General features: G+C 38.9%; 1 protein-coding gene across 2 annotated transcripts in view; it reads left to right on the top strand.

Moving 5' to 3' along the window:
• TTBK2 (tau tubulin kinase 2) overlaps positions 1–12,610 on the top strand; it is a 132,002-nt gene extending 119,392 nt beyond the window's left edge. For both annotated transcript variants that reach the window (XM_045539634.1, XM_045539627.1), the window contains 2 exons: positions 6,789–8,062; positions 11,557–12,610. In XM_045539634.1, coding sequence (XP_045395590.1) covers positions 6,789–8,062; positions 11,557–12,019 — 1,737 coding nt within the window. In that variant the 3' untranslated portion in view covers positions 12,020–12,610. The remainder of the gene's footprint in view (positions 1–6,788; positions 8,063–11,556) is intronic.
• Positions 12,611–15,596: the final 2,986 nt, after the last annotated feature.

The following is a 15,596-nucleotide window of genomic DNA, read 5'->3' as shown; positions in this document are numbered from 1 at the left end:
GTGACTGTAGTGGGGCTGTGTACAGGAATGAGGACACAGACAAATCTGTCTAGGACTGAGGAGTGTAATTTGGGGTATTTTTGCTTTCTGAACTTTTCTTTATTATCTAACTTTTTAAAACTATACTGAATGGTGTATTACTTTCATAATTATGGAGGAAAGAAAAATTGAAAATCTTTCTGGGAAGGTTAAGGAATACTTCAAAAATAAGCAGACTTTGAATAATGATTCAGTTTGCTGAAGGGGGATGTGAGAGTGTCAGGCAAAAAGAACAGCATATGCAAAGGCCCAGAAGCTGGAAGCACCAGAGATCAAGGTATTTAAATAAGTGATTCAGAAATGTTAGACAAGAGAAAGAGGCTGAAGACAAGCTGCAAAGGGCCTTGCCTGCCATGCTTCGTTGTGTGGGATGTGAAACCATGCCACCATTGAGGCTGTGGAGTAACATGTTCTTTGGCGGCAGGATAGGGGAGAGTAGACTGGGGGGGCGGCAGCAGCCAGTGAAGAGGCTTTGACAGTAGTCCAGGAAAATATGATAGCCTGAACTGTGAAAATCTCAGTGAAGATTTGAGAGTCAGTGTACAATTTATCTGAAATAGTAGCTCCATGTGGCTTTCCTTATGAGGTATGTTCTACCTGTTTGGATCCCTTGTATAAACTAGAGTGACTGTGTTGAAATAGGAATGATCCAAATATGTATTAATATATGTATACTTTAATAATGTGAAAAGCTGAAGACTTTTTGATTTGACTGTTATCTGGTTAACTTCTTAAAATGGATTTTGCAGAAGAGTTGAATGTATGTACATTGACTGGGGAGTGGTCAAATATCCTCTGACCATGGATTTCTCTTTTTATTCTGAAAAATTTGGTCATAATAATCATAGAAAAGTTTTTTTCTATTGAGATTACATCTCTGAACTTATATTTGATAGTGTAATTCAACCTACGGATAGTCAAAAAAGACCAGAGATTGGATGGACTGCCTTGGGAAGTAAGGAAAGCCCATTTGTGAAGTGTTCAAGCATAGACTGAGCTATCATTTGGGGGAGGTTTTGTGGAAAGAACCTAAGCATCTAGTGGTTGATTCAATTATGTATGCAGCATTTATTGAGCATCTACTATGTGTCAGTTACTATGCTAGGTATGAAGAATAAAAAGCCCAGTGAGCCACCCCCCTGCTTTCAAGGGTCTTCAGTCTAGTAAGAGTACACAGTTTTTAAGTGTTATGGGTGCTGTGATAGAAATCTGTAGATAGTGGAAGTTGGACTAGATTTATCCTTAAAGTGTCTTTCAATACTGCATGAAAGGGCTAGAAAACAGACTGTTAAATCCTGTAGCCGTGTACACAATGTGTAATTACATGCCTGCCAAGAAATATTTTTATTTTAGTCTATCTTTTATGGGATTTCTATTCTTTGGGTATGAGTTATGGCTTGCTTATGATTTTTAGATCCCCTACAAAACTTTTATAGTGACTTATCTCTGGCGAGTGGGATGGTAAGGGAAGGGGAAAAGCAGCTTTTGCTTTTCATTCATTTAGGTCTTGAGGCTTTTGGTTTTCAGTTTTGCCCACCTCTGTAGCAAAGACAGCTGCCCTTCCCATTCTTCCCCATCCCCCCACCCACATTGGCCAAACAACAATATATAATGACACCTTCGGCATAAATAGCTAACATAAATGCAGACTAAGCAATGGGGTAAAAACTCGGAGATAATATGTAAGACTTCTTTAGAAATATTTTTTAATTGACACATAATAATTGTACATATTCATGGGCTACATAGTGATATTTTGATATATATAATATATAGTGATCAGATCAGGATAATTAGTGTATACATCATTTCTTTGTATTGGAAACATTCAACATGCTCCTTCTAGCTATTTGAAAATATATATTATTAACTATGGCCATCCTACAGTGCTATAGAACACTAGAATTTATTCCTGGTACCTAGCTGTAATTTTCTGTCCTTTAACAGATCTTTCCCTACCCTCTCCTTCCCACTACTCTTCCCAGGCTTTAGTAACCTCTGTTCTACTTTTTACTTCTATGAGATCACTCAGGTCCTGGCATGAGCATGGGGCCATTGGAGAGGCCTGAGGGAGTGGGCCTGCTGGGTTGTTTCTCAGCCCCTTGCCATGGGCAAGTAGCTGCTCTGTGGTCTGGGAGTGGGTCAGCTGCTTGGCAACTTGGGGGCCTCTCCTGCTCAAGGTGCAGGTCCACCCTGTGTGGGTCTGGCAGACTATTTCTTTACCCCGAAGTGTGGGCGGCACTGAGCAGCTGGAGTTGTAGTGTTGCAGCCATCTGGGTGGGCTTGCTGGAATGAAGATGGAGTCCCAGGGCTAAAGAGGTACCATGGCTACTGGGCCTCAGAGCAGGATGCACTCCAAAGGTGGCTAGGGTCTCAAGATAGCCCCATGCTGCAGCAGCCTAGCTCCCAGAGTGTGGGTGGGAGGTGGGGAGTGCATATCTTGTGCTCCTAATTTGGAGCAATGCACCTGTCTGAATTCCTGGACTCAGAGCTTATGAGGACTATGGGATTTTTCTGCAGTAAGGAATGCAGGTGTTGACAGTGGTAATGGGGGCTGGTAGGGTTCTTCTGCTTACCTTTTCCCCAGCAAGGGGAAGTCCCTCCTGACTGCCAATCTGGGTGGGGGAAACAGGGCTGCAGAGGCAGGGTGTCTCCACACTGCCCTTCTGGGCTTCCCAGCACCACAGGAACCTCTGCACTTCCCCAGTACACCCCAGCGCTCTTCCTTTGACAATCCAGTACAATCCTAGCTGTTTATTTGTTACCTTGGTCCTTTCTTGTCAGGGGGGACAAGTGCCAGGCATCTTTAGTTGGCCATCTTACTCCCAATTTCTTTTCATACTGCCTCTTAATATTCAAGTGTTACCACTGCGTATACTGTTTTTTAGAGGAAATGTTTTTTGTCCGTTTGATAATAGCTATCCTAACTAGGGTGAAGTGATAACGCCATTGTAGTTTTCATTTGCATTCCCTGATGATTAGTGATATTGAGCATGTTTTCGTATATTTTTTGGCCATATGTATGTCTTCTTTTCAAAAATGTCTGTTCAGATCATTTGCCCATTTTTAAATCCGGTTTTCTTTTTTTGCTGTGGAGATGTTTGAGTTCCTTGTATACTCTGGATATTAATCCCATGTTGGATGAATAGTTTGCAGATATTTTCTGTCATTCTGTAGGTTATCTTTCCACTCTGTTGATTATTTTCTTTGCTGTGCAGAAGCTTTTTAGTTTGATATAATCTCCTTTGTTTATTTTTGCTTTTGTTGCCTGTGCTTTTGAGGTCTTATTCATAAAATCTTTTTCCAGACCAATGTCCTAAAGCATTTTCCCTATGTTTTCTTCTAGTAGTTTTATAGGTTCAGGTCTTACATTTAGGCCTTTAATCCATTTTGACTTGATTTTTTTATAGAGTGAGAGATGGGGGTCTAGTTTCATTCTTCTGCATGTGGATATCCGGTTTTCCAAGCACCATTTATTGAAGAGACTGTTGTTTCCCCAGTGAATGTTCTTGGTGCCTAGACCCTGTCTCTACAAAAAATAGAAAAATTAGCCAGACGTGGTGGTACGTATCTGTAGTCCCAGCTACTCGGGAGGCTGAGACTAGAGGAGTGCTTGAGTCTGGGAGTTTGAGATTGCAGTGAGCTATGATGACGCCACTGCACTCTATCCCAGGCAACAGAATGAGACCATGTCTCCAAAAAAAAAAAAAAGCTGTAGATATGTGGATTTATTTCTGGGTTCTCTGTTCCATTGGTCATGTGTCTATTTTTATGCCAGTACCGTGCTGTTTTGGTTATTATAGATTTGTAATATAATTTGAAATCGGGTAATATGATGCCTCCAGCTATGTTCTTTTACTTAGTATTATTTTAGTTATTAGGGTCTTTTTGTGGTTCCATATGAATTTTAGGATTGTTTTTTTTCAATTTCTGTGAAGAATGTCATTGATTGATAGGGATTGCATTGAATCTATAGATCACTTTGGGTAGTATAGACATTTTAGCAAAATTAACAATATTAATTCTTTCAGTCCATGAGCATGGGATAGCTTTCCATTTTTGTGTGTCCTCTTCAGTTTCTTTCCTTAGTATTCTATTGTTTTCCTCATTTAGACCTTTTAGTTTTTTGGTTAAATTTATACCTAGGTTCTTTGTTTGCTTAATGGCGTTCAATAAATCCTATAGGTTTTCTTCATTCCTTTTTTTTTTTTTTTTTTGTCTGCTTGAGTTATTTCAAAGACCTGTCTTCAAGTTCAGAAATTCTTTCTTCTACTTGGTCTAGTCTGTTGTTGAAACTCTCAATTGTATTTTTTATTTAATTCATTGATTGAATTCTTTAGCCCTAAGATTTCTGCTTGGTTGTTCTTTATGATGTCTATCTCTTTATTGAATTTCTTATTAAAATCATGAATTGTTTTCTTGGTTTTGTTGAATTGTCTATCTGTATTCTCATGTATCTCACTGAATTTTCTTAAGATTTATTATTTTGAATTCTTTTTCTGGCATTTCATATATTTGCTTATGATTGGCATCTGTTACTAGAGAATTACTGTGTTCCTTTGGCAATGTCATGTTTCCTTTATTTTCATGTTTGATACGTCTCTATATTGATTTCTGTGTATCTGGTGAATTGTAATCTCTTATAATTTTATGAAGTAAAGGTTTAGTAGGGAAAGACTTATTCTTTGGGTCTTGGGTTGTCAGTTAGGTGGGGTGCATTGGTTCTAGTTCTTGGTGGATGCAGTAGTGTAGTTTTCATGCAGTTTCTTCAGTTGTAATGCAGGCTAATGCTGTTTGCAACTATATCTCAGTGGCCTAGGCTGTAAGAATTTGTGGCGGTGGTGGCATGGCTTTGCCAGGGATGAGCTTGCCAGGCTGTTTTTCAGACCAAGGGCACATGTGTGCACACAGTGCATCAGCCAACTTGGAGTCTAGCTTGCTGGGGTCAGGGCCACAGGGCTGTTACTCTGGCTGGGGCTGTGGGCATGTGGCTGCTTGGCTGGCCTAGGGGGCATATTCGCCAAGGGCAGGCCCAGCAGGCCTGATATACTTGGAATCACATATAATAATGAGGTGACTATTATTGGTTTATTTTGAATGAACATATTCATCTCCCTTGTTATTTGGCATTTAATAAAATTTCACAGCTTCTTTTCTTATCATCATCACTTTTGGATCTTACAAAGTAAAGTTTGAAAAGTGAGTTACCATAAGGTTTAGATTTCAATATCATATAAAAAATATACTAGAAAATTACCATCTGATTGAATATATTCTGGAATAATTAAAGAAAGATACAAGTGTGAGATGGCTTCCTGAAGAGAAATAGCACCAGTGAAACTTAATGCTTTCCCCAAGGTCATTATAGGTCTTGGCTTATTGCAAGAGTTCAGATGTGAACTCAGACAGCCTGTCTTATATTAACTCAAAAGATCCTCAGGACCTGGTTTCATTTGGGAGCTATTCCAGGACATTAGTTATGTGTTTTTTCCCTGGCCTGGGTTTAGGACAAGCTTTACATGTCCATGAAACTAATTATATTTCTCACACAAAGTGAAATAGATGTAAACACCTTAGCTGACCCTGGAACCACATCGGTTTCTTGGTGTCTTTGGACTAGAAATTGAGTCTAAGCCAAATCTCCCATGACTGCTCCAAATTCATTTTGCGTTGAATTCAGACCAATTTCTACAGTTTTCCTAGAACTAATGAGGTTTATTAAGTGATTTGAGTTTATTTGATTTCTCAAAAAGGCTTTTTTCCTTGCCAGTTTATATAGTTATTTTCAGCCTCCTTACATGTCACTTTTTAACAAATAGGAAGATATGAAAACTTACTTTAGGTATCTTAAGAAACGATGTTCTTATTAGATATTGAACCTTACATAGAATCTAAATGACCTCAGTAGAAGCAGAATTTTACTTATGGGTTTGATCCTTAAAAAATTAGAGGAGATATGAAACATTAGTAAATAATCTTTGTATGTCTTTGCTTATTCCCAACATTATTTGGTAGGCAGAATTTATGAAAAACAACAAAATGCATGAAAATTTGGGGTTTCTCAATAATCATTTGCCAATAATTTTTCCCTGTAATCCTACATCTGGATTCTGCAGGAAATAGATGGCACACTCAAAGGGACTTAGAGAGCATTTAATGTAAGGAACTTTTTACAGATGTGGGCAGAGTTGAGAGAGCCAGCAGGACCAGCAATAGAGGGAGCCATTCCTACCATGAGTCCTGGAAGGAGAGAAGGAGCGGTTGTTAGCAGAACCTGGGGAGAGTGATAGCAGTCAGAGAGGGACCACGAGACAGGACCTGTGGCCAGGATGGTGGAATGTAGCCACCACCAATGCTGTAGTCCCCAGGGAGAAAGCAGGGAGAATCATTACCCAGTTCTCTCTTTCCTCCAACACTCTGATTCTCTGTTGCTGCCACCCATTGAGCAGATATAACCAGAAATCAGAAAGCAAGGGAGCCCAGATAGTATAAATCTGTCTTCCAGGGCACAGAGCATGCCAAAGAACGGGCAGGGAACCTAGAGGGAGACTGTTCTGCACAGTTCTTAAGTGGGGGAGCTTGAGTGTCATTCATTTTTATTGAGTTTTTCATTCTTAGTATGAGCTGAGCAGACCTAGTCAACATCTGTTCCTCTTATAAATTAGAATTTGAGGTGTGAAATCTCAAATCATGCATCTTTATCGATATTTCACATAATTGCATTTTAATTTTTTCTCCTCACTCTCCAGATTACAATTCCTAGACCTTCTGTGGCATCTACACAGTCAACTTCAGGAAGCTTTCATTGTGGCCAGCAGCCAGAGAAGAAAGATCTTCAGCCCATGGAGCCCACCGTGGAACTTTACTCTCCAAGGGATAACTTCTCTGGCTTGGTTGTAACAGAGGGTGAACCTCCTAGTGGAGGAAGCAGAACAGATTTGGGGCTTCAGACAGATCACATTGGTCATGACATATTACCCAATAATAGAGAAAGTGACAAATCTCAAGACCTGGGACCAAAAGACCATCCAGACCATAACAGACTGCTTGGGAGAGAATTTGAGAATCTTCCTGGGGAAACTGAAGAAAAAAGAGTTCTTTTAGGGTCAGATAATGAAGATGAGAAGTTAAGTAAAAGGCAGCATTGTGTTGAGATCTCCCCTCTCCCAGGAGATTTGGTAACTGTGGAAAAGGATCACTCAGCTACTACTGAAGCTCTTGATGTGACAAAGACACAGACTTTTAGTGTGGTGCCAAATCAAGACAAAAATCATGAAATAATGAAGCTTCTGGCAGTTGGAAATTCAGAAATTTCTCCACAAGTCATTGACCCACATGCTGAAGGACAGATAGGCCAGGTGGCAGCAATGCAAAAAAGTAAGCTACCTAAGGATGATGACATCAAGAGTGAAGACTTGCCAGGTCATCAAGGAGACCTTTCTACTTTTTTACAGCAAGGGGGTAAGAGAGATAAAATTGCCCCTAGAAATGGAGAGCTATTTCATTGTGTTTCAGAGAATGAACATTGTCCCCCAACTCGGAAGGAGGTGGTTAGGTCCTCCTTTGTAACTAGACACAGCCGAATCCCTGTTTTAGCACAAGAGATAGACTCAACCTTTGAATCATCCTCTCCAGTCTCTGCAAAAGAAAAGCTCCTACAAAAGAAAGCTTATCAGCCAGACATTGTCAAGCTTCTGGTGGACAAAAGGCAATTCAAGTCTTTCATTGGTGACCTCTCAAGTGCCTCTGATAAATTGCTAGAGGAAAAACTAGCTACTGTTCCAGCTCCCTTTTCTGAGGAGGAAGTCTTCACTCCCTTTTCAAGACTGGCAGTAGATTCTCACCTGAGTAGGTCAGCTGAAGATAGCTTTTTGTCACCCATCATCTCCCAGTCCAGAAAAAGTAAAATTCCAAGGCCAGTTTCATGGGTCAACACAGATCAAGTCAATAGCTCAACTTCATCTCAGTTCTTGCCTCGGCCACCACCAGGAAAGCCACCCACGAGACCTGGAGTAGAAGCCAGGTAATGCTGTGTGTTCTCCCAGTGTTAAGTGTATAACATTATTTCTGTATTTGCTTTATTGTAATTTGTCAATGGTAGGTCTGTTTTTAGTTCTTTGAGGAATCTCTACACTGTTTTCCATAAGGGTTGTACTATAATAATTTGCAGACCCATGAACAGTGTATAAGCATTCCTTTCTCTCTGCATCCATGCCAGGATCTGTTGTTTTTGAACTTTTTAATAAAAGCCATTCTAACTGGGGTAAGGCGATATCTCATTGTGGTTTTAATTTGCATTTCCCTGATGATTAATGATGTTGAGCATTTTTTCATGTTTATTGACAATTTGTCTTTCTTCTTTTGAGAAGCTTCGGTTCACGTCTTTTATCCACTTTTTAATAGGGTTTGTTTTTTTCTTACTGATTTGCTTGAGTTCTTTGTAAATTCTGGATACTAGCCCTTTATCAGATGCATAGCTTGCGAATATTTTCTCCCTTTCTGTAGGTTGTCTATTTGCTCTGTTGATTGTTTCCTTAGCTGTGCAGAAGCTTTTTAGTTTAATCAAATCCCTTTTATTAATTTTTGTTGTTGCCATTAGGATCTTAGTCATAAATTCTTTGCCTAGGCCAATATCTAGAAGAGTTTTTCCTACATTTCCCTCTAGAATTCGTATGGTTTCATGCCTTTGATTTAAGTCTTTTATCTATCTTGAATTAATTTTTGTGAGTGATGAGAGGTAGGAGTCCTGTTTCATTCTTCTGTATGTGGCCATTCAATTTTCGCAGCACCATTTATTGAAACTATCTACCTACAACCAACTGATCTTCCATAAAGCAGACAACCTCATACACTGGGGAAAAGAAGCCCTCCTCAATAAATAGTGCTGGGAAAATTGAATGGTCACATGTAGAAGAATGAAACAAGACCTCTACCTCTCACCACTAGCTCCCTTCATGATTCCATGTAAATCTTGGGGCCTAAAAAAAGAAAAAAAAACTTAATGATATAAATATATTATAAATTATTAAACCATTTCCCTATTAATGGACATTTATCTCCATTCTTGCTTTTATTTTATTTATTTTTTGTTTGTTTTTTTAGAGACAGGGTCTCGCTCTGTCACCTAGGCTGGAGTACAGTGGCATGATCACAGCTCACTGCAGCCTCGATCTTATGGGCTCAAGTGTTTCTCTCACCTCAACCTCCTAAAGTGTTGAGATGACAGGCATGAGCCCATGCTCAGCCCATTTTTGCTTTTATAAACAGTGCTGCAGAGAATAGCTTTGTACATAGACTTTTTTCAGGCATCTTTGCCCACATTTCTTTCTTTTTTTTTTTTTTTTTGAGACATAGTCTCGCTCTGTTGCCCGGGCTAGAATGTCATGGCATCAACCTAGCTCACAGCAACCTCAAACTCCTGGGCTCAAGCAATCCTCCTGCCTCAGCCTCCTGAGTAGCTGGGACTACAGGCATGCGCCACTATGCCCAGCTAATTTTTTCTATATATTTTTAGTTCTCCAGATAATTTATTTCTATTTTTAGTAGAGACAGGGGGTCTTGTTCTTGCTCAGGCTGGTCTCGAACTCCTAACCTTGAGTGATCCTCCCGCCTCAGCCTCCCAGCATGCTAGGATTACAGGCGTGAGCCACCACACCCAGCCCTCTTTGCCCACATTTCTAAGTGATAGATGCTTAAAAGTATAATTGCTAGGGTTTGCATGTTTAAAATTTTTATATATTCAAAGTACCCTCCCCAAAAGTGTGTTTTAATAATTTATTCTCATACCAATAGTATATGAGGTTTCTTCTCCACACACTTACCAGCAATTGACAATATCACTTTAAAAAATTTTGGGGGGAGCAGGCATGGTGGTTCACACCTGTAATCCTAGCACACAGAGGCCGAGGCAGGAGGATCGCTTGAGCTTAGGAGTTCGAGACCAGCCTGAGCCCTGAGTAAGAGCGAGACCCCGTCTCTACTAAAGATAGAAAAAATTACCCAAGTGTGGTAGCGCCTACTTGTAGTCCCAGGTACTCGATAGGCTGAGATAGGAGATAGGAGGATTGCTTCAACTCAGGAGTTTGAGATTGCAGTGAGCTAGGCTGACACCATGGCATCCTAGCTTGGGTGACAGAGCAAGACTCTGTCTTAAAAAAAAAAAAAATTGGGGGGAGTCAGTCAGTCTGACAAGCAGATAATCTCGTTGTTTTAATTAGTATTTGACTATTCATGAGACAAATATTTTCATATATATTTTTACTTGAGATGCTTTATGAGTTGTTGGCCGCGTTCATGTCAAACGTTCTATTAGGTTGCTTAATTATAATATTAACACCCTTGTCTGCAAAATATTTTGAAGATAGTTTATCCTAGTCTGTTGTTTGAATTTTAGCTTGGACTATGGTACCTTTTGTGTGATAGAAAAGTTAGTGTTAATGGAATTGACTGCATTTATGAATTATATTTTATATCATCTTTCAGAAGGTCTTTTCAACCCTAAAATTTTTTTAAAAGGTAGTTTCTTCTGATACCTTTATAGTTTTGTGTTTTGTGTGTAGATTTTTAATCCATCTAAAGTTTATTATTGTATATGACATGAAGGTTTTTTTCTAAGTAGTGATATCTCAGCACTTACTTCCCATGGAAACATGGAGATCTTTTGGGATTCAATGCTCTGTTCCATTCATTTGTCTATTCCTTTTCTGTACAATTTTAACTACCATAGTTTTATTATTGGAAAGGCCTTAAGGCCCTTATTACCACATTATTTAGTATTGCCACTAAAGTAATATTATAGAGTGCTTTATAGTTTATAAAACACTTATATGTACCATTTCATCTGATTCTTAGGCCAAACCAGAGGGACATTTATGGTAGAAAAGACATTGCTATTGATATGAATACTCTCTAGATTTAGAATTCAGAAGCCTAAGCTCAGTTGCCAGTAAGGTAGGCAGCCAGTGCCCACACCCACCTCTCCTGAATGCCAGGCTATTGACAGAGGCAGAAACTGAGGTCCAGAGAGTGAGGTTAGAGTGTACTTTTATCTGTAGCTCCTACTATTGGTGAGTGTGGTGGGAAGACTTACATTATGGGATTTAATGTTTGCAGAATTCCTGTCCTAGCAGCCTTTACAATATGATTTACTGTCTCATGTGCTGACATGATCTAGACAATTTATTAAGTTAATTTTAAAATAGTAGAGCAGGCATGCCACAGGAGGAAGGCAACCAGCATCATTTAAGGGCTTCTGCATGGCAGACATTCCTCTATGTACTTGGGTTCCTGCGCTTGGTCTGCTCAGCGACCCTGTGAGATAGGTGGTATTCCCTTTGAAAGCTGGGGGAGCTCAAATAACTTGTCCAGGGTCATACAACTAGTACATGGAAGAGTAACTCTGTATCTTGTTACTGTATTTTCTGATTTCAACACACATATACATATTATAATTTGGGACTTTTAGGCACACTTGAAATATAAATTAAAATGAAAACATGTCTTCTCTGTTCTTTTAAGGCTACGCAGATATAAAGTCCTAGGGAGTAGTAACTCCGACTCCGACCTTTTTTCCCGCCTGGCCCAAATTCTTCAGAATGGATCTCAGAAACCCCGGAGCACTACTCAGTGCAAAAGTCCAGGATCTCCTCACAATCCAAAAACACCACCCAAGAGTCCAGTTGTCCCTCGCAGGAGTCCCAGTGCCTCTCCTCGAAGCTCATCCTTGCCTCGCACTTCTAGTTCCTCCCCATCTAGGGCTGGACGGCCCCACCATGACCAGAGGAGTTCATCCCCACATCTGGGGAGAAGCAAGTCACCTCCCAGCCACTCAGGATCTTCCTCCTCCAGGAGGTCCTGCCAACAGGAACATTGCAAACCCAACAAGAATGGCCTGAAAGGATCCGGCAGCCTCCACCACCACTCAGCCAGCACTAAAACCCCCCCAGGGAAGAATAAGCCAGCCAGTAAACTCAGCAGATAGGAGCCGGACTGCTCTGTGAAAGGTGTGAGATCGTCCTCCTAAACCTGATGCATGTGTGTCCCCGTACTGTCTATTTAAAAAATCAATCTTGATCTTCTCTTGCAAAAGAAAGTAACATGATCAATTATTTATAAGAAGATATAAATGTATGATAAGGAATTATCTATGGCAGGCAGCAAGCAGATCAGGAATGAATGCCTTTGTATAGCAAGGGGCAATCCAACAAAATCCAAGGAGGAGAAACTCATTAAATGAGCTCTCATTTTTTAGCTGCCGTTTAGGAGTTAGAATGGAATTTTAAGGGGTTTTGCCTAATTTTTTAAGCCTCTACTCAAAGATTATATAGCAAAAGTGAAACTTCTTGTTTGATATTTTCATTCAAAACTTCCCAACCCTGGAGAGTCATTGTTCAGATATTAAATTATGTAAGAAGTCTGTTGCCAGGGAGCCAGGACTCATGTATATTTGGTTTGTGTGTTTATTTAGTGTACGGAGAATTCACACCTTCACTTTGCCTCATTCCTAGTACCCTCCCTGGATTTCACATTTTTTAAAGCCAGTGTTTCTCGCCCGATTCAGTCCCTCTTCTTTTATTTTAACAATACATCCTAATAGAATTTCAAATCCAATTACCTTTTTTTATCCCCTTAATATTTTGGGGGGAGGGAGCAATAGTCCTAACCTAGTACGTTTTTATTGTGAAAGATAACTGAGAAACTTACATGAAGGAAAGAAAAGTCTAATTATAGCTACTTTGCAGGCTTTAGTGTTTAGGTAAAGAGGGTTAAAGTGCGGGGCAATATCCTTCAAGATAGAAGAACCTTCTTCCTCCCTGTTAAATTTCCTCCTTGTAGAAGGAAAACTGACCAGAATAAGCTGCTTCCTTAAGTCTTCTAGGTACCAACTATTTCTAATGTCAACCTCCAAGATAATACCAGGGAAGCACTTTAGAGATTTAGAAAGAAAAATAGAATGTTATTGAGGTTTATAATCCTCATACTTTGTATTTTATACATTTGGCCAATAAGGAATGAATATCTGGGGAAATAAATTTAGCCTAAATATTTTTCTTTTAATGTTTTATTACCTGCTTCTCCTATAGTTTAGTTCAATACTTGGGCCTCATGGCTTGATTTCTATGTAATCTCAATTTACAAAGCTATAAGGAGGATCATATTTGTTTTAATCTTACTCTTCTGCTAACAGAAATCAGGCAAAATTAAACTATACCAGACTTTTTAAACGGGCTCTTTTATACTCTCGAGATGTTTTGTGTTGTAAAGACCTTATTAAGGTCAGGGAAATTGGTCTGCTTACTGTTGAAATTTGCCTTCTAGCAAACATCTGTGCTTTCTGTTTGACCTTGTGTTTGCTGCCAAACCTAATATGGTTGAATTGGAAAACAAAAAAAGAAGGAAATACATTTCCTCACCAAGTGAACATATTCTAATGCTGCATCAAAGCTGCCCTGAAGCTGCACTGAACTTGTTCTCTTTATCTGTGTTGAGCTTTTTAAAAAACAAAACTTAAACACTATTGAGGCATATAAGGTCTCTTATAAGAAACGTAGCCTAGTGTGGAATCTTAATTTCTCCTCAGTTGCAAACACTACAGGGGAATGCAATAGATAAGACATATCTGCTGTTTATCTAAAGCAACTGTAATAGTGGGAGACCTGTCCTTGTGTATTATATTGTATTATAGTTGCTATAACACTATTTGCATGTCTTCATGGTAAATTATATAAATATTTATAAATATATAGAGAGACATATGCTTATAAAAACTCATTCTTTCGCATTCTCCATTTGTAATTTCAAGATCATGGGTGGCGAATTCCTTTTCTATTGTGTGCCTCGTGTACACTTGGGCCTTGCCTATCTTCATTTTCTGAAAATATGTTCTTGGCATGTGACAGACACCTCAGATTCTTCTTGCCTTCCTTGTGTATGATGCAAGGTTTGGCAGTCTTTAACAAGCCAAGATAGGTTATTTTTCATTTAAAAAAGATTTTATCAGGGGAAAAAAATGACTGGGACATGCTTGTAATACTGGTTCAATGATTTGTCATGTTAATCACAGTTTTGTCCTCATGGTTAGAGTGGATAAACTGGGTTGATAATCATGGGTCTGACATAAATAGATTTTTTAAATGTTTCTTAAAAATTGCCATTCTACTTTCCTCTTTTCACCTCACTTTTTTTGTAGGGGACAGTAGGGCGGGTAATTAATAAATTATCTTTTTCCTGTTGTATTAGTTACATTATGCTTAAAAGTAGCTGGCTTTAAATCCTGACCCCTCTCATCAGGAATGTGCTAATAGTAACCATTGGAAAAGCTGGTAAAGCTGCAACTGTGGTATGTGTGGGATTTTATTTCTTATTGGCATTTCTGTGCTGGCAGTCAAAACTGACAGTGGAGGGCAATGTGGCAACTGAATGTTCTCTCTCTCTCTCTCCCTTACATTTTTCTCCCAGCCTTCCCACTGTGTTGCCCCCTTTTTAAATGGCATTGACAAACTCAAGATAAACAGCCTCATTGTGTAAGAATAGTTTATTTTGCCTGTAGAGGAAAAGAGTTAACCAAAGATGTTTCTACTCAGATACTTTCAAAAGAAAACAGACTAATTATATCTTATGTATCAATAGGTCCGCTTAGAAGTACTGTCTTATACAGAGATTTGCTTTATGGTTTTTAAAAGCATAGTTTGTGCTTTTAGATGTTAGATGTTGCTCAGGCTAAAAAAATAGAAGTTGGCAGCCCTGGGCAAGCACTTTGGGCAAAAAGATTTTTATTTTTGTTTTATTTTAAAGTATGATACAGAGAATGAGGTTTTTGGTTTGGGTTTTTTTTTTTTTTTTAGTTCTTTATTATTTATTTTTGAGTTTTTTAGTGACAGCATATTTCAGAAATTAGTTACATAGATCATCCAAGTAATTTTAAACCAATTTGGTTATTCTACCTAAGATGATGGACAATGCCTTTAAAGTCAAGCCAAACTATATACTAAAAGTAGTATGGAGCAGAAGTTAAAATTGTCTTTTGAAAATCACTTACCTTCTAGTTTCTTCTGTTGCAACAGAATAGCTGGTTACTTAGTTAAACTTGCCTTTGCCCAGTTGCTGAAATTACTTGGGTGGAACAGAAGATAGAATTAGCAACAGCTCAATACCTTTAGGTAACATTCTTCCTAAATTATGCTGCCAAATCTCCTGGGTGTATGGATTGGTTGAAATATTAAAATCCCACATAGTAATCTCTTGCACAGCTTAAAGGCATTTAACTTTAATGTATAGTGAACAAAGAAGGAAAATCGAGTCATTTCAAATTTAACCTTAAAATACAGATTACAAATATCTTTGAATGTTAAGCCCTAGGCAAGCAAGCACTCTCATCCTCAACTCTGGTATGCAAGCTGGCCTTGCTAATAGTGGCATAGTTACATTTACTGTTTTTTAAGTTGCATGTTGTGAAGTGAATGTTTTTTGTAAAAGTTGCCAAGTTAATCAAGTCCTAAATAAGTAGCAGAATGGTAATTGAGACCCACTGTAGTCATTACTCACTTTATATCATTTGC

The sequence above is a fragment of the Lemur catta genome, chromosome 1 (genome assembly GCF_020740605.2).
Source record: "Lemur catta isolate mLemCat1 chromosome 1, mLemCat1.pri, whole genome shotgun sequence".
Classification (NCBI taxonomy): domain Eukaryota; kingdom Metazoa; phylum Chordata; class Mammalia; order Primates; family Lemuridae; genus Lemur; species Lemur catta.
The sequence above is the reverse complement of the archived record's forward strand: the minus strand, read 5'-3'. Positions and strand labels throughout refer to the sequence as shown.